At 43.1% G+C, this 18,861-nt stretch overlaps 1 protein-coding gene across 7 annotated transcripts in view; it reads left to right on the forward strand.

The window, feature by feature from the left end:
• scn8aa (sodium channel, voltage gated, type VIII, alpha subunit a) overlaps window positions 1-18,861 on the forward strand; it is a 162,201-nt gene that overhangs the window by 91,250 nt on the left and 52,090 nt on the right. For 5 of the 7 annotated variants that reach the window (XM_061693436.1, XM_061693427.1, XM_061693485.1 and 2 more), the window contains 9 exons: window positions 4,278-4,592; window positions 5,850-5,985; window positions 6,210-6,448; window positions 7,656-7,829; window positions 7,967-8,323; window positions 10,229-10,702; window positions 11,857-11,974; window positions 14,271-14,425; window positions 14,953-15,126. In XM_061693436.1, the coding sequence (XP_061549420.1) occupies window positions 4,278-4,592; window positions 5,850-5,985; window positions 6,210-6,448; window positions 7,656-7,829; window positions 7,967-8,323; window positions 10,229-10,702; window positions 11,857-11,974; window positions 14,271-14,425; window positions 14,953-15,126 (2,142 nt within the window). The remainder of the gene's footprint in view (window positions 1-4,277; window positions 4,593-5,849; window positions 5,986-6,209; window positions 6,449-7,655; window positions 7,830-7,966; window positions 8,324-10,228; window positions 10,703-11,856; window positions 11,975-14,270; window positions 14,426-14,952; window positions 15,127-18,861) is intronic. The other 2 variants (XM_061693466.1, XM_061693454.1) reach the window with 1 other exon arrangement.

Genomic DNA, 18,861 nt, shown 5'->3' on the forward strand with positions numbered 1-18,861 from the left:
CTTTATGCAGAACAGTGATCTAGCTGATCAATGGAGTGAGGGGGCTGAGTACATCTTTCCTCCTCTTGGTGTGAATCCTGTTGTGGGGAAATAGAGAGAGCGGAGTGGAATCTTACGGTCCCCAAAAACTCTGCAACTTGGGAACTTAAGCTCCTGTAGTGGAAAGCAGCTGTATGGGAGTTGTGTAAAGGTGCTGAACAGGTGGACAGAGGTGCTGTCGAGGTGGACAGAGGTGAAAGAAAATAATAATAATGGTAATAGAAAGAAAAATAGGCGTAACTAACTTTCATCAGGAGCTTTTCTGATTGCCTGGTGGTGGACAAGTAGAGGCCGGGAAGCAGACTCGCCATCCCAGGATTCGCGTTGGCCCCAAACGTGTGGTTCGAACAAAGGAAGGGGGGAGCCGCTCCGCAGCTGGAGAGATGTTAGCCAGGAGGAACAGAGAACCAACAACCAAGGGAAACAAGAAGCGAGAAGGCGGAAGTCAAGGGTTAAATACCCAGAGGGCATGTCTAAGGACAGGGGAAGTGGAGAAGACCATGCCCATCGACTCGAATTTAGTCTACAATTCGGCCCGTAAAGAAAATGGGTTTAAAAATCACATATTAATCTAAAATGCTCCCAACTTTGTACTCGTACTCATAGATCAAGCATATAGAATGATTGTCTAAACTTTAGTCTTGGCAAATCAACTAATTGTTCAATACAACATAATTTTGTAATGTTTGGCTTCAAATCAAGAGGACAGTCCTCAAAGTCTCGTAGCCGAACCTGTAAATTGACACATTAATGACACAGACATCAAGGCATACATTTAGAATATTCCTGGAGGTTTGTTTGTTAGAAACGTGGGATTTCAATGTCCACAGGCAGTGTCTCTAACCACCACTTGGGTAGGGGAGGGTTGAGTTCCATTGCTCAACAGTCATTAATCACTTCCTCCCACAATCAGCTGTGCAAGTCATGAGTTTTATGGCTCCAGATGATATAAACCAAGTTTCCTGTGTCTTGTGAAAGCAATCTGGCTGGTTGAGGTTCAGGAGGCAGGAATGCAACAGTTTATCAGTTCTTGGGGTTGCCATAACAACCGGGCCATAGTCACTACACTTCTATCAACCTTCTCTTAGGTCTTCCTCTAGCTCTCTTGCCTGGCAGCTTCATCCTAATCATCCTTCTACGAATATATTCACTAGCTTTCCTCTGGACTTGTCCAAACCATCAAAGTCTGCTCTCTCTAAATTTGTCTCCAAAACATCACACAACCTTGGCTGTGCTTCTGATGAGCTAATTTTTTATTTTATCCAACCTGGTTACTCCTAGAGCAAAGCTCAATATCTTCATTTCCGCCACCTCCAGCTCTCCTTCCTGTTGTCTCTTCAGTGCCACTGTCTCTAATCCATACATCATGGCTGGCCTCACCACTGTCTTATAAACTTTACCCTTCATCCTAGCAGAGACTCTTCTGTCACATAACACACCTGACACCTTCCGTTACCCGTTCCAACCTGCTTGGACTTGTTTCTTCACTTCCTTACCACACTCACCTTTGCTCTGGACTGTTAACCCCATGTATTTAAAGTCCTCCACCCTTGCGATCTCTTCTCCCTGTAGCCTCCCTCTTCCCCCTCCACCGCTCTCATTCATGCACATATATTCTTTCTTACTTCGGCTAATCTTCATTCCTCTCCTTTCCAGTCCATGCCTCCACCTTTCTAACTGTTCCTCCACCTGCTGGCTGCTTTCACAATTTCATCTGTGAACATCATGGTCCACTCTAACCTCATCTATCAGCCTATGCCTCACCACTGCAAACAGGAAGTGGCTCACAGATGATCCCCGATGCAGTGCCACCTCCACCCTAAACTCCTCTGTCAAAAACTACAGTACACCTTACCACTGTTCTGCTGCCCTCATACATGTCCTGTACTATTCTAAAATACTTCTCTACCACTCCAGACTTCCTCATACAGTGCCATAGTTCATCTCTGGGTACCCTGTTGCAGGTTTTCTCTGGCTCTTTCAAATCAAAGTCCTTTTTTCACAAACATTGCTCCATACTGGCTTATTAGTTCAATCAAGCCAAAGGCAATGGAATTGTAACACTTAGTAGCAGCCTACTAAAATACAAGTGGTAACAGAACCAAACATGCATGAAGAAACACTTTTGCATGACTAGTGGCGATCATCTTCAACAATTACGACACTAAAACGCTGGACAAAAAGTAGTTTGGACACTGCCCGAGTCTTTTCTGCTTCGAATAGGAGTGTGCTGACTTCATGCTAACTTTCTCTAGATATTCTATTTCTTTTACCAACATTGTCGTCATAGAGTAAGTGTTGTAAGCTCATGTGATAAGGTGAACTCCATAAAATGATTTGAACTTTCTGCCATACAACAAAAATGATGTTCAGTTGTATGTAAACACAGTGAGAGGATTTTAACCTAAATGTTTGTTGTTGAGGTTTGTGTTTGCAAGACGAAAACACCAGTACCCTCTGCAACACAAGATAAATTAAAGTTGTGTCTGAGGTTGTACACTGGACATGAATGGCCCACGAGTGCAGAGCTAATGGAATAGTATGACTCATACTCAAAATATTTGTCTTTTTCCTTGCTGTCAGGTGAGCAATGAGCTTGGTATTGAGGGGCGGCAGTGCACCGCTCCGTACAGATGAGCATACAGCGGCCAGATGTGTAGACGTGCCCAGTGCCTACACCCAGGCTCTGAATAATTCACAGTCATGACATGAATGTTTCAGAGGGAGCGATTCTACAGCTTTGTAAAGGCAGCACTCATATTGTTGCGTAGTGTGGGCTTCTGATAACAACAAAATGGGACTTATGTAATATGGCGTGCTCGCCTGCATTTGCTGTTCACATGACATTCAGTTGGACCATTGCCAAAACATTTCAGTTGAGCTAGTTGGAGTTTTATTAAAAGTTGGATCAATATTGGCCGGGGTACAGATTTATGTCGTCATGACTTGTGTTCTTTCTCAATGCTTTTTTGGCCGCCTGCTTTTCAGTGTGACGTTGACAGTGTCAACTATCGCTGATTCCATTCTTTCACTTACTTATGACCTTAATCATGAATGAGTGCGCCTAGGCCTTACAATGGAAAATGCCCCAAAATTCATAGTCTAGCATACTGAATGGAGCAGTACTGCTGGGTGGAAACAGGGCCTTATGGTGACAGGCAGGGTACATTCCGGACAGCTCGCCTGTCAATGACAGGATCACCACAAAGAGACAGACAACCATTCACATTCACACCTGAAGTATAGGCTGGATTCAGACTAAAGGTAAACAGCAAGTGCACAATGCCCCATTGCAGTTGCCATAGTACTCTAGGAACAAAGAGTCTCTCCTAAACTGGAAGCTAAGCAGAGTCATTCCTGTTTAGTGCTTGGATGGGAGAGCATGTGGAAATACCAAGTGCTGTAAGCTTACCCAGCCTCTTGGGGGGCAGCCTGACTAAGTGCTAGTCCCAAGTCCAGATAAACAGGGAGGGTTTGAGTCAGGAAGGGCATCTGTCCATAAAACCTATGCCAAAACGTCTTCCTAAAAGGCCACCCTGAATATGAAAAAAATTTGGAAGAAGCAAAGAAATGCCAAATTCTGACATAATGCCTATGTCTATTTACATGTATTTTCAAGTAATCCATATCCAATATCACTGTGTTACTGACGTGTACACGCCCAAATGCAGGTAAATAAATACACTCCGGTGTCAACACTCGGGGGGAGACAAGACAGAAGCATATGAATAGTGCCACTTGGGACGTGTTTATGCAGTGTGGGAGGAAGCTGTAAAACCCAGAGTAAACCCACATCCCATCTCTCACCTCACCTGTGTTGTTTCTGCTCCCTTCTCGTCTCTCCTTAGCATACCAGGCATACCAGGCTCACCCTTCCTGGTTTGAGTCAGGAAGGGCAGCTGTCCATAAAACCTACGCCAAAACCTCTTCCAAAAAGGCCACCCTGAATATGAAAAAACAAACTTGAAGAAATGCCAAATTCTGACATAGTGCCTATGTCTATTTTCATGTATTTTCAAGTCATCCATATCCAATATCACTGTTTTACTGACTTATACGTGCCCAAATGCAGGTAAATAGCTACACACCAGTGTCAACACGGTGGAGAGAAGACAGAAGCATCTGAATAGTGCCATGTTTAGTGACATGTTTATGCACTGTGGGAGAAAGCTGTAGAACCCAGAGTAAACCCACATCCCATCTCTCACCTCAACTGTGTTGTTTCTGCTCCCTTCTAGTCTCTCCTCAGCATACCAGGCTCACCCTTCCTGTCCCGCCACAACAGCAAGAGCAGCATCTTTAGTTTCAAGGGCCGCGGCAAGGATGTGGGTTCAGAGAACGAGTTTGCAGACGACGAGCACAGCACGGTGGAGGAGTGCGAGGAGCGCCGGGGCTCCCTGTTCAGCCCGTACCGGCGCAGCAGCTATAGCGGCTACCATGGGAAGAGGAACAGCACAGTGGATTGCAACGGCGTGGTGTCGCTCATCGGCCCCGGGCCTGGTGGACGCCTTCTGCCTGAGGTGAAAATAGATAAGGCAGCTACTGATGACAGTGTAAGGAAGTTAATGAGTAGACCTATCTCGGCATGGACCCCCCCACCCCTGCCCCTCTCGTCCTTTCCTCTTCTGATCTGTCACCTTTGTAAATCCGTATGTATCTCTTGGCTCAGCGCTCGCCCTGTCCGCCCCCTTCTCCTTACCCAATGCCTGCAGTGTATGCTGCCCTCCATAGTAAAGCAAAGGACAGTGTCATTCATAAACATACTTAAGGCAGCCCTACATTTGATAGGTTAGTGAAAGTGGGTTTGTTACTGACTTTCGGGCAATTGTTATTTGATTCACAATTCTGAATTTCAGTGTGGGATGCAAAAATATTAGTAATTCTCAATTGACACCTTCAATTTTTGACAATACACTACTCCCCACTACCACCCAGCTTTCAAAGCGACATGTAATGATGAGTTAACATTCTCCAGTGCCGTGTGTTGCTGTGTTCCTCCTTGAGGCATCTAGGTCCTCTGCAAGCTTGTGTGGGTAGCGTTACAGTCGGAGGTGGAGGAGACAGCCAGCAGAGAGACATTTTTATCTGCTTCCCTAATGCATAGGTTCCATCTCAAAGTAACACACACACATATTTTAATATGCAAAGGAAACCTGCTGTCCTTGTATGTGTTGACCTTTCTCTGTTTTCCAAAACTCCCTAATTAACATGACTGAACTGTATTATTGTAGTCATGTGGCGATAGTTAGCATGATCGAGCCACACCAAAAAACAAAAGCATGACAAATGAATCTGTAGATTCCTCTCCTTTTCTTTGACATGGAGCATGCTCGTCCATGACAAATGGACTGATATGAACGACTCACTTTTTATTATTATTATTATTATTATAATTATTATTATCTCGTTCCAATTTTTGCGTTTATAAAAATAAACAAAGCGAATCACATTTCCATCATTTTGCAAGCAGAAACCATGATTTTGCAATGCATGAAAGGCCCCAACGTACATTCCTCGTGAAGCAGTTGACAGTCAAGTCTTGTAATTTGGACAAACTCTCAAAATCTGCCATTTGTTAGAGTAGTTAAACTCACCCCTGCATGAATTTACAGCATATACAAAGGCCATTTAACTTGCTTGCATTGAGACAAAAAAACATGAAACGTGCCCCGATGACTAACCTTAACAATCACAACGACAATTTACTCCCAATGCTTTTGTCCGCTTCCCTCCGCCAGCCACCGGTGGCGATGTCGGATGGTGTTCATGTCCTCTCCATGGGTGCTTGATTCTTCCTCTCCTCCTGACAGCCCACTACTGAGGTTGAGGTGAAGAAGAAGCTGTCTGGCTCCCTGATGGTGTCTGTGGACCAGCTCAATACCTCCTTTGGGCGGAAAGAGCGGGCCAACAGTGTCATGAGTGTCATTACCAACACACTAGTGGACGGTACTGCCTCTTTAACCCAGCTTTTTAACCTGCTTTTTCATTATTCTTTAACTAGGGCTGCTCTCATTTGTTGGCTAGTTTGACATGTATTTCCTGCTTATGTGCTTTACATAGCAAGCAATACTAGATACATACAATTTTTTAACAATTGTCACTCAAGACCTTTGCATGTCGCACACACTCGTACGTTGGGTTGTGACATCTGATACGCGCTATGTCTTCAGAACTAGAGGAGTCCCAGCGCAAGTGTCCACCATGCTGGTATAAGTTTTCAAACACATTCCTGATATGGGAATGCTCCCCCACGTGGCTGAAGATAAAGGAGATTGTCAACCTGATAGTCATGGATCCGTTTGTGGACTTGACCATCACCATCTGCATTGTCCTCAACACGCTTTTCATGGCCATGGAGCACTATCCCATGACACCCGACTTCGAGGCGATGCTCTATGTAGGGAATCTGGTGAGTGAGTGGTAATACTGTCCATTTTTTTTTTAATCGGGCGTGAAACCAGCCTTTTATGCCGCTTTTCATGTATCCTGTAGCATTTTACACACAGTATATTGAGATGTTCTAATCCTGCTTCCCTCCTCCGGTTGGGTAGAGACCCACCCCTGTCAGAATCACCACAGAAATGCCACATCCCCTCTTTCCCACACACAAAAGTAAAAATGCAATGAAATTAAAGGCATTATAAATCCATTGATAGATACAGTATTTTGTTCATCCCAGTGAGGGAAATAAAATTGTCACAGCAGCAATATTCACACATAAACACATATATATTGCAACAAACGAAATACAAATAAAAAGACAGAGCAACATTAAGGAGGGATTCAAAGAAATTTTAAATCTAAAAAGAAATCAAATTAAGATTTTACATATTGTATGCTAAGTCGGGATCTCCCGATAAACATTTTTTTGCACCCGAGTCTTTGATTTTAAGTGTCTGCCGATAGCGAGTTCCGATGAGATAACAACTAAACAAAATCTAACAAAGTAAATTTTTTTTCACAATTGTTTTTTGGAGACAATGCTTATAATTCTGACAATTGTTTAAAAAAAAATCACACGTGGGAGGGGGAAATCAATGTAAATGTGTCTAATATACCGGAGTTTTAATCATCCATTTTAATCTAACACACCCACAAGGGGACACCACCATTTAAGAATCCTCGCTCTAGTGGTGTGAGCAATTCTTTCTGCTATTTGAATGACTTGTGGGAGGCCCGCATGAACATTTCATGACACCTACCTGAATCAAACCTCGGCTATGTCAATCTTACCTTTTCTCACCGTTCACATTTTTTGTGTTTGCCGCTTTCGCATCAGGTGACGTAAACCACTGCTAGTTACTCATTGGTTGAGCAGGTATGTTATTCCTGTGTCATTGTAACTTTTGAGATAGATAAACCTGTGGCGTGCAATGCTCCATTATCTTCTTCATTCATCAACATGCCCAACAACGCACCGATTTTTGCAAGCGTGTCCCCTGGTGAAAATGAATATTTCTTATGGGTCTCCAAAATGCCAAGTCTTACAGATGGAGCTGCTTCCAACACATTATGAATACTTTACTGTGTATGCCAACCTCACTATCTCTTAAGTCGTCTTTACAGCCCCATCATGTTTCTTGTTCTTCCATGTTTCCTGTCTTCCCTCCTGCCAGGTGTTCACTGGGATCTTTGCTGGGGAAATGATGTTCAAACTAGTGGCTATGGATCCCTATTACTACTTCCAAGAAGCCTGGAATTGTTTTGACGGCTTCATCGTGACGCTGAGTTTAGTCGAGCTGGCTCTAGCTGATGTCGAGGGTCTGTCAGTGCTGCGGTCATTTCGACTGGTAAATGGTCATTTTAGCAAAAACACGTAGACATAGCTTGTGAAGTATGCACGTTGTTGGGGGCAGGGGGGCTAGGTGTCGATTTAATAATTTGACACAACCCGATTAATGACCTTTCACCCACTGTCTTTCTCCAGCTGAGAGTGTTTAAGCTGGCCAAATCATGGCCGACCCTCAACATGCTGATCAAGATCATTGGCAACTCCGTGGGCGCTTTAGGGAACTTGACTCTTGTGTTGGCTATCATCGTGTTCATCTTTGCTGTGGTGGGCATGCAGCTGTTTGGAAAGAGTTACAAAGACTGTGTGTGCAAGATCGACATCGACTGCAAGCTGCCACGTTGGCACATGAATGACTTCTTCCACTCCTTCCTGATTGTCTTCCGGGTGCTCTGCGGCGAGTGGATTGAGACCATGTGGGACTGCATGGAGGTGGCCGGCCAGGGCATGTGCCTCATCGTCTTCATGATGGTCATGGTTATTGGCAACTTGGTGGTGAGTAGGTCTTGCACAAATGATCCATATCGTGTGAGAGCACACACTTAAAGAAACAAAACAGACGTATTAATATTTTTAAAAGCCTAGAAAAATATAAATAGGAGAATCACATCTTCTGGCCATTCCATTTTTGCAGTTACTGTAAGCATTTAAAAACTTTCATGGAGACATATTATGCAATTTTTTCACAATTTAAAACCATTTCCAGGTATCTTAATTATATATGTTTTTGTTTAAAATACCCCAAGAATCAATAATTGTAGCACAGTTTACACTATTACCCTGTTTTTTTGTTGTTGTTTTGTTTAAATAAGCCTGTTAGGAGGGAGAGGCCCTGTCCCATGGAAGTATGGAACCCCTCCCCACCCCAACAAATCATGGGCAAATGACAGTATATAATTCGTTACTATGACAATAAGAGGTGCGAGCCCCCATAAAGACAATTTGGATTATACAGTTTTTTTTCCCCTCATGCGGAATTACACCTGCCAATTGGTATCTGGATCTCTGTATGTGGCGCATGCAGCAGACACATCGCCAAACACAACTACCCCCACTGTCAATAACTTCACCAAGCAATCATGTGCGGTATACAGGGTTGGGCATCGAGAATCGAGAACCGATTGGAACCGCTCGCGGAATCGTTGCAATTAAAACATTTCGGTTCCCAGTTTCGATGCCTACAGTCCGCCGACCCCAAAGAAGAAGGTGTCAAAAACCAACGAAGAAGAATGCCCACAAAGACGTGCTTGTGTCCAACGATAGCGACGAGCAAAAGTGTGCCTTAACTTTGTTAAAATAAATGACCAGCTGCCTCAGTGCAAGATTAAATTGTGCAAAGGAAGTTTTTACGATGTGCAGAAGTCTGACGTGCTCCCTCCCGCTTTGAGCCTCAGCTTACACCACGCGGAACTTCAGTAAAGTCCATTGGGTGAGTGTGAAATTAATGAATGAATATTAAGTCAATTGGGTTAGTTTTGCACACATTCCCTGGTAGTTCATAGGTTTGATATTGATACTGGTTATAAAGAACCCTGAGTCAAATGTTAATTTTAGTCGATGGTGCAGGCTGCTAAGAAAATGGATGTTCATAATTTAGACACCCTTTATTTAAACCATGCAAACTTTTTTGACCCAGAGCCCTAAAGGAATCGGAATCAAGAATCGTTTGGAACTGGATTCGAGATGAGGAACTGGAATCGGGACGGGAACCACTCAAATTCATACGATGCTCAACCCTAGCGGTGTATTAGAAGCTAACGCTAATCTGTACATCCAACAAAACTCAATGCAGCTCTGCTTACCTTTTGGCTTTGATATGATACTGTTTCAGACTGTGTAGTCCAGTAGCCAGACTCTGTCCGTCACTTGAAAATGGTCTAACTGCCAAGTCATGGGCATAAACATTTGGTGTGAGGGCAGTATTATGCAAATTAGCCATTGATACCTAACAGTGGGGTGGAAATTTAGTCCATCTGGTTTACAGACACATTTCAGAAATAGGGAGCTAACAAATGATTCATTTTGTTTAATTTGATGGGGTGGGCATTGGGTCCAGAGACAAATAGCTGTGATCTGTGTTGACGTTTTATAGAAAACAGCACTGAGCTGCATCCTTTTGTTTCTTGCTTAAACATAGCACATCACTGTTGCTGAAAATACAATAATTTCTGTATATGTATTTTTGTACTGAATTATTTAATTTCTATGATTTGTATGCTTCATGGGTCTTCAATATAAGGCATTATCACTGTATCATGATATTATTGTTGGCAAAATATCGCAATGTAGAATTGTTGGCCCTGAAATTTCCCTTGTCCTCACTGGATCGATGCTTTCTGTCAATGACCCAAATTTCTATGCACATTTGCTTACCATTTTTTCCTTCTCCATCTTGCAAAGGTGTTGAACCTGTTCCTTGCCTTGCTGCTGAGCTCATTCAGTGCAGACAACTTGGCTGCCACGGATGACGACGGCGAGCTGAACAACCTGCAAATTTCTGTCATTCGCATGAAGAAAGGCATCGCATGGTTCAAAGCCAAGATGCGGCTGCTGGTGGCCAGTCTCCTGAGGAAACCACCCATGGAGGATGAGCAGAAGCCTTTAGACGACATGTACGACAAGAAGCTGAACTGTATTGCCAACCACACGGGGGTGGACATAAACCGAGATCTGGACTATGTAAAGAATGGCAATGGCACCACCAGTGGCATTGGCAGCAGCGTGGGCAAGTATATGATCGATGAAGACCACATGTCGTTCATCCACAACCCCAACCTGACCGTCTGCGTACCCATTGCTGTTGGGGAGTCTGACTTTGAGAACCTCAATACAGAGGACTTCAGCAGCGAGTCAGACAATGAGAACAGCAAAGAGGTGTGTGACTCAAGCTTCTCTTCCGACAAGCTGTAGTCCATTGCAGTATTCATATGATTGGGTTGTCAAACCATGCGTGGTGACTCCATGTTTGACAACAATGCATTCTGTGATGCTGGGTTAGTACTCTGATTTGGTTGAGTTTCAAAACAAAATTTCCACTTGAATGATATTTCCAACAATTCATTCCCCAAATTGTCACCATTGTAAAACAAGTAACAATGTAACACATTATTGTCATACAAATATAAGGAAAAATTCACCAGTTAGAATGAATTCATTAAAAACAGTAAAACACTCTTTAAACACACCCTTAACCTTAGTGAGGAGAGATGATCCACGTACCTCACCACACATCAAATTTTTAACATGACTGATTGCACAAGGGCAGCATGGTGATTAGCTGGTTAGCACATCTGGCTCACAGTTCTGAGGACCAGGGTTCAAATCCTGGCCCCGCCTGTGTGGAGTTTGTATGTTCTCCCCATGCCTGCGTGGGTTTTCTCCGGGCACTCCGGTTTCCTCCCACATTCCAAAAGCATGCAGGGTAGGTTAAATGAAGACTCTAAATTGCCCGTAGGTGTGAATGTGAGTACGAATGGTTGTTTGTTTATATGTGCCCTGTGATTGGCTGGTGACCACCTCAGGGTGTACCCCACCTCTCGCCCGAAGATAGCTGGGATAGGCTCCAGCACGCCCGCGACCCTAGTGAGGATAAGCGGAATGGAAGATAAATGAATGATTGGACAAGTACAAAACTAAATCAACATACGACACATGAATCACTCTAACCCATTGATTACAAGAGACAAGCATCTGGCAGAGAGCTAGGGCAAAAAGCTAACATAGCAGTCTATATCTTCACTCAGTGATATCCACATGACCACTGACTATCATCTCCAACTATCATGTCACTGAAACAACTGCTAATGCTGTACTTGAGTTTTCACCAAATTATTTTTGAGAGAACAATTGGGGTGTTGGATGGTACCGCTGTACAAATACTCCAGTATTTAATGTTAAATAATCTGCTACACTGACAGGATAAGATGCAATTTACATTTCCTAACAGACTTGTTAAGCTTTTACTGAGAACTGAACAGTGTTGTTGGTGTTTTTTTGTTTTTGTTTTTTTTACATCTGCGTCTGTGCAGCTGGACGACACGAGCTCGTCGGAGGGCAGCACCATTGACATCAAGCCAGATGTGGAGGAGGTGGTGGTAGTGGAGACGGTGGAAGAATATATGGAACCAGAGGCATGTTGGACAGATGGTGAGGCCGCTGCTCCCATGGTGCCCATTACCTTCAGTCAGCAACACCAAGACTCCCTTGGGCTGAGTGACAATGATAGGGCAGCTGGGTGAAGGACAGTTTCATTATAGAGACTCACTCGAGCATGCCCACTATTTATCATCACTGTCTGACTCTTTCTATCCCTGACACTGATCTTTAAATGCCTTCAAGATATGTGTGCATATGCAGCATGTCTTTTTAAAAGACATTGTGAATACTGTGAACTCAGTGCGGCATGTTTGTTTAATTACATTTAGGTCACTAGAAAGCCTGGTACATAACGTTTTTTAACACTTTCTTCATCATCTAAAAATAATCTAAAATCTGCAAGAGTCCGCACATGACGAGGAAACAACGGTCATGTGTGTGCTCTTATTGTGTGATGTGTACTCAAGATGACCAACACAGCACACCACACACATAGCAATATTTCCAAACACAACCGTGAATCTCCTCCCCTAAACCAGATGTCTGTCCTAGTACCACGACTGACTTGAGAGAGGCAGCACCGTACCACAGGGCAATCAGACACCAGGAAAATACAAAAAAGAAAAAAGAAGAGTAGAAGAAGAAATAAAATAAGCTTAACTAACTCTGAGCCTGTCTGATAACATTGTGGTCGTCGTCATTTTTATTGTGGGGAATGATTTGTAAGACGCATTACAGTACACAAACACTCATTCGTTCATTTTCCGTACCGCTTATGCTCACTAGGGTAGCGGGCGTGCTGGAGCCTATCCCAGCTATCTTTGGGCGAGAGGCGGGGTATACCCTGAACTGGTCGCCAGCCAATTGTAGGGCACATATGAAAAAATTACCATTCACATTCACATTCACGCCTACAGGCAATCTAGAGTCTTCATTTAACCTACCCTGCATGTTTTGGTAATGTGGGAGGAAACCGGAGTGCCCGGAGAAAACCCACAGAGGCACGGGGAGAACATGCAAACTCCACATAGGCGAGGCCGGATTTCAACCCAGGTCCTCAGAACTGTGAGGCAGATGTGCTCACCAGTCAATCACCGTGCCGCCACAAACACTCAACATAACTCAATTTGTGTGCGGTAATAGCGCAAGCCTCAGGTCGCTTTCTAGTTGGCTGTCGTTCTGTTTCACGTCACAATCACAGAGTCCATGGCTTCGTCGAACTTGGCGTTGACAACACACATACAGATTTCCATTCATCCATCCATCTTTTTCAGCTTATCTGGGGTCCTGTTGTGGGGGCAGAAGCCTAAGCAGAGAAGCCGAGACCACACTCTCCCCACTGACATAGTCCAACTCTTCCCTGGAGCCTCCTCCCTGTGGGACTAGCATGGAAAACCTCACCAGGGAGGCATCCAGAAGGCATCCTAACCACATGGCTGAGCCACCTCATCTGGTTTCTCTCAATGCAGAGGAGCAGTGGCTCTATTTTGAGCCCCATCTGGATTCTCTCCATATCTCTAAGGGAGAAGGCCCAGACAACCTGCGGAAGAAACTGATTTCACTCACTCGTATCCATGATCTTGTTCTTAGTCACAACTATCGATACTGAATCAATCCACCTGTCGATCTCCCGCCCCATTCGTCCCTTACAAGACTGCAAGATACTTGAACTCCTCTGACGTAAAGGGGGCACTCAACTCATTTACAACTGAGGACCACAACCCCACACCAACAGAACCACATCATCTGCAACAAGCTTACTGAGGCCATCAAACCAGCCCCCCACCCCCCAAGACAGACAGACAGACAAACATATTGGGACGCACACAAACCCCTCTACCACATTTAACATTTACAATTGTTGGCCCTGATCATTTTCCAAACAGTTTATGGGGGGGAAAAAAACACTTTTAACACAACCCACACCACAGGAAAATCAATCAGGCTCATTTTTCAGAGACATCTGAGAGTTGGGCTTTGAACTAAAGTGGCCCAATTACCGTTATGTCTACTGGACCTAAGAGGTGGGAATCACAGAGTAATTGACAGTAGTTTATTATGGTTTTACTTTGCTTGTGATATCACGATACAGCTATTAATGCAATAATTGATTTTCAAAGTAGTACGAAAAGTCACTGTCAAGGAAGCAGCCAGGACTTGGGCTCGTTAATGAATTTGACCTATTTAACAACACAGCGGTATGAGGCAACCAATCAAGCAAGAACAGGGCACAGTCCTGCTGAAACTCTGGTGTAATCTGCGATTAATCACAGGTTGACGCCTGCTTTAACATGCTCGTTCTGTGTTGCTGACTGAAGAATCCTCATCTCTCCCTGTGTGCTTGCAGCGTGTGTGGCCAAGTACAAGTGCTGCGATGTTGACATCACCATAGGCTGGGGGAAGAGCTGGTGGTTCCTGCGGAAGACCTGCTACCTGATCGTGGAGCACAACTGGTTTGAGACTCTCATCATCTTTATGATCCTCCTCAGCAGCGGAGCCCTGGTGAGCTGGAGGCAAATAAATGTACTTGTATGTATGTTGTAAAGGTGGGACAGGTGTTATAGGACTGCTATGATTAATGGACTGTATCATTTATCAAACTGGGGCTCATTTCTTGGGGCGGGTGTGGGTGCTTATTCTTAAATGCTACATAAATGTCAAATGCTACTTAAATAACAGCAAATATTTCATCATATCTAGATTAGCTGTATTTACTTGAAATGCATCACAGCAATTTATTCTCCATGTTAATCACTGCTGGTCATGGTGCTGGACACACTTCATTAGCAGGATTGTAAATCATTGAGGTGAAATGCTTCCCTTGCATCAGAATCAAAATTGTCTTTATTTGCCAAGTATGTCAAAAACACACAAGGAATTTGTCTCCGGTAGTTGGAGCCGCTCTAGTACGACAACAGACAGTCAACTGACAGAGAATACTTTTGTGACATAAAGACATTGAAAAAAAAAAAAAACAGTCACTGAGCAATAAAAGGTTGTGACATAGTTGTGTCCTGTTTCTCTCAAAGGCCTTTGAGGATGTGTATATTGAGCAAAGGAAAACCATCCGAATCATTTTGGAGTACGCAGACAGGGTTTTCACCTACATCTTCATCCTGGAGATGCTGCTGAAATGGGTTGCTTACGGCTTTGTCAAGTACTTCACCAACGCTTGGTGTTGGCTGGACTTCTTTATTGTGGATGTAAGTGCATTTCTTTTCTCTGTGAGAGCGGTTAGTCAGTCCTCCACCACACCTTGGTCCACACATAAAATTGCAATATTCAAACAATATAATTAATACATGTGAATAATAATATGAACTAAATTCAAATGTCATACTTTTACTACTTGCGTTCATCATACATATGGTGAATTAAGCTATCTTTTTGCGATATTAAAAATAGGTGAATATACTTTGTGCTTTGGATATTGATATAGGATCTGATGTTTTTAGCTTTCTATTGTCAATTGGCAGTGGTTAAGTTGCTAATGAAATGATACTTCAGTCAGTATAAAGGCATGTGGTCTATTTAGCTTCTAATATACAGTAGCACACAGTATGAATGAGTATAAAGTATGCTTTAAAATAACATTCTGCATCTGTCCATATGAAATGGACACATGCCTTTTACTTCCCAATCAGTCAAGCTTTTATGCTTGGTTTGCTTCTCTGAGACGCTTCTATACTGTATGTGCAACAAAAATCACTGCAGGACCAAATTCCCTGCCTGATGCAACATTTTGAAATACTTGTAGGATTTGAGGAAATGATTGGATGAGACATTCACCAAAACACATATTGATTGCACCCATATTTAAGTGTCGCTCAGAGCTGTGGAATGTTTCAAAGAATTGTCTTTGCACTTGTCTCTGACTTGTAAGAAGTTTTTGTTGTTGATATGAGCCTTCCAATGTCCTCTTTCCTTACTCCTTGTGTCTTGTGTCAAGTTTGAAGGACCAGAAAAGAGAAGATCCATCATTCTGTTCTTAAGCACTTAAACTTTGTAAGACAGTGTCATTTTAGCTCACCATAGCTATTGCTGAGTGATTTTTTTTTCATATAAAGATGGAAATAGTTTCCAGAAGTATAAAACTTTATAAGGAGGCATTTGAAAAGGATAAAAACTTCTCTGACTTCTGTCCTTCTTCTTGAACAAAAATGCTTCTCCGCAGTGTCCAACACCTCAACCAAAACCTGTGAATGGACTCCTGTCAATGACTACCATGCGGAGTAAAACACGGTGGCAAACACAAGCGTTAACCCATAATTATCACTGACCTTTCGCTAAGACCCACACCCTTAGTTGCTGCTGCTAAGTCCGCCAAGCTTTCAACAGGATGCTTTCATTGTCTGAGAAATTCAATCCCATTTCTGTAAAAATTATAACCGAGACTGAAGCAATCAGGAGGGTGTGTATCTGTGGATGTAGCCTTAGAAGGAGACATTCAGCTAATCAAAGTGACACAAGAAAATAGCTATCCTTTGGACAAAAATGCTTTTTTCGTCTAAGTAATATTTTAGTCGTTTCCAAATGAAAGTTTTAGTCCGGTTTTAGTCAATGAAAACTCAAACAAGCAAAAGAAAAATATGATAGCTTATCAACCACGTAACGACACGGTTGCCGACTAGCACATCTGCCTCACAGTTCAGAGGTTGTGGTTTTCATCGGGTAAGCGGGTTTCCTCCCACATTCCAAAAAACATGCACGGTAGGTTAATTGAAGACTAAGACTAAGAGTGAATGTGAGTGTGAATAGTAGTTTGTCTACTGTATGTGTGCCCTGCAATTGGCTGACGAGCAGTCCAGGGTAGCAGTCTCACCCAAACTCATCCGGGATGGGCTCCAGCATGCTCGTGAGGATTCGTTTTAGCAATAATTCGATTCGTATCACTATTTGTGATTGTCAATTTGATTCTATGCGACGCCCATTGAATGCGCCTCCCTGTGTGATCGTTGGCAGGGTGGTGGGTGGTTGGTGAGGGGTTTCTGACCCATATCTCCCATATCAGAAACTGCCACTGGTTGTCGCTGGTTCTCCTCGGTTGCCCCAGTTTCCTCTCCTCGTACTCTGATATCGTTGTTAGCGGATAGCGAACTAAACTAAGCTAACCAGTTTGAAAGGCTTCAAAGTGCACGGTGAATTGCCGCGAGTCACACAAACGCATCCCTTTTTAACAATCGTAGTAGTTAGTGTGCATTTTGAACGTCTGGCATAACATCCTCTAACATTTTCGTCCAGTCTCGTCAACTAAAACTTGCACACATCTTGTTATGATTTAGTCTTCAAAGAGCATGTTTTGCTCATCACCTTCACGTCGTCATGAAAAAAAAGGTGGCAACGAAATCATTTCGTCATTGTCATCGCTGGTAAAAACAACACTGATTTACGGTGCAGGTCTAAGTGCCTTATTACGATTTTATACCTATTGGCCTATGCGTCCGTGCCTGCGTGGGTTTTCTCCGGGCACTCCGGTTTCCTCCCACATCCCAAAAACATGCATTAATTGGAGACTCTAATTTGCCCGTAGGTGTGACTGTGAGTGCGAATGGTTGTTTGTTTGTATGTGCCCTGCGATTGGCTGGCAACCAGTTCGGGGTGTACCCCGCCTCCTGCCCGATGACAGCTGGGATAGGCTCCAGCACGCCCGCGACCCTAGTGAGGAGAAGCGGCTCAGAAAATGGATGGATGGATGGATGGCCTATGCGGTTTTTTTTACTCTCTCTATTTCCATGTACATTTCAAGTGATAGAACAGATTAAATAACCCACATGCAGATGCAAAAATTCTGCGGAAATGCACAAGCGTCAATATTAGGACTGCAGCTATCAAACATTTTAGTATTCGAGTATCCTATCAAACGTTTTATAGAATAATCGGGTATTTGGACAAATTATATTTTTTCTTAGTTAAAGAGCAATAATGAATACACAAGAAATATAGCAACTTCACTTAAAAATGAATGACCAATTGTTTTTCTTTTTGAGTTAACAAAATTTAACTAAATAATTTTTTTGACAAACCTTGCACACTCGCAATCATTTTTTTCACCGACAGTACTTACTCAAAACGTAGCCACTTGCAGATATGATTTTCGTACACTGGTCATGTGTCTCACAGTGCTTAAATCACAAACTAAAACTGTTCCTGGACAAGCAAGCACCCTAAATGAAGTCAAGTTATAGTTGTACACATCCTCTACTTATCACCATCGTAATAAACTGGACACAAATTCAACGGTAATTAATATAAACCTTACCCCTCCGCAGGGCTAACGTTATGCTTGTAAATTGCATTAACGTTAACCAACCATACACACTAACATTCAGACCTACAGTATGTACAATATAGAGTCTTCAGTGAACCTAACATGTTTTTGGAATATTGGCAAAAAGCCCATGCAACCTCAGGTAGAACAAGCAAGCTCCGTGCAGGAAGACTGGAGTTGAGATTTAAACCATGAACCTCAGAACTGTGAGGCAGACATGCTAACTACTCTCACACTGTGCTGCCTGCTATTACAATTATTCAAAAGCAAAAAGCGATAGGGCTATTGAAACATTGCAACCAGGAACGCCATGCTAATGAGCTGAGCCAGCTTGCACCACATATCATCACTTGGCCTTGCGTTAGTAGCATAATGTTAGCAGTTTGGTTAATAAAAGTACATTGCTTACCGCTACCTCTATTTTGTGATGCGTTGTTATTGGCCAGTAAGCATTTACATGGTGTGGCTTAGCAAAAGGTCAGTTGTCAATATAAACGCACAGATATGCATATCTATCTATCTATCTATCTATCTATCTATCTATCTATCTATCTATCTATCTATCTATCTATCTATCTATCTATCTATCTATCTATCTATCTATCTATCTATCTATCTATCTGTCTGTCTCTCTCTCTCTCTCTCTTTCTTTCTCTCTCTCTCTCTCTCT

Source organism: Phycodurus eques, chromosome 1, assembly GCF_024500275.1.
Source record: "Phycodurus eques isolate BA_2022a chromosome 1, UOR_Pequ_1.1, whole genome shotgun sequence".
Taxonomy (NCBI): domain Eukaryota; kingdom Metazoa; phylum Chordata; class Actinopteri; order Syngnathiformes; family Syngnathidae; genus Phycodurus; species Phycodurus eques.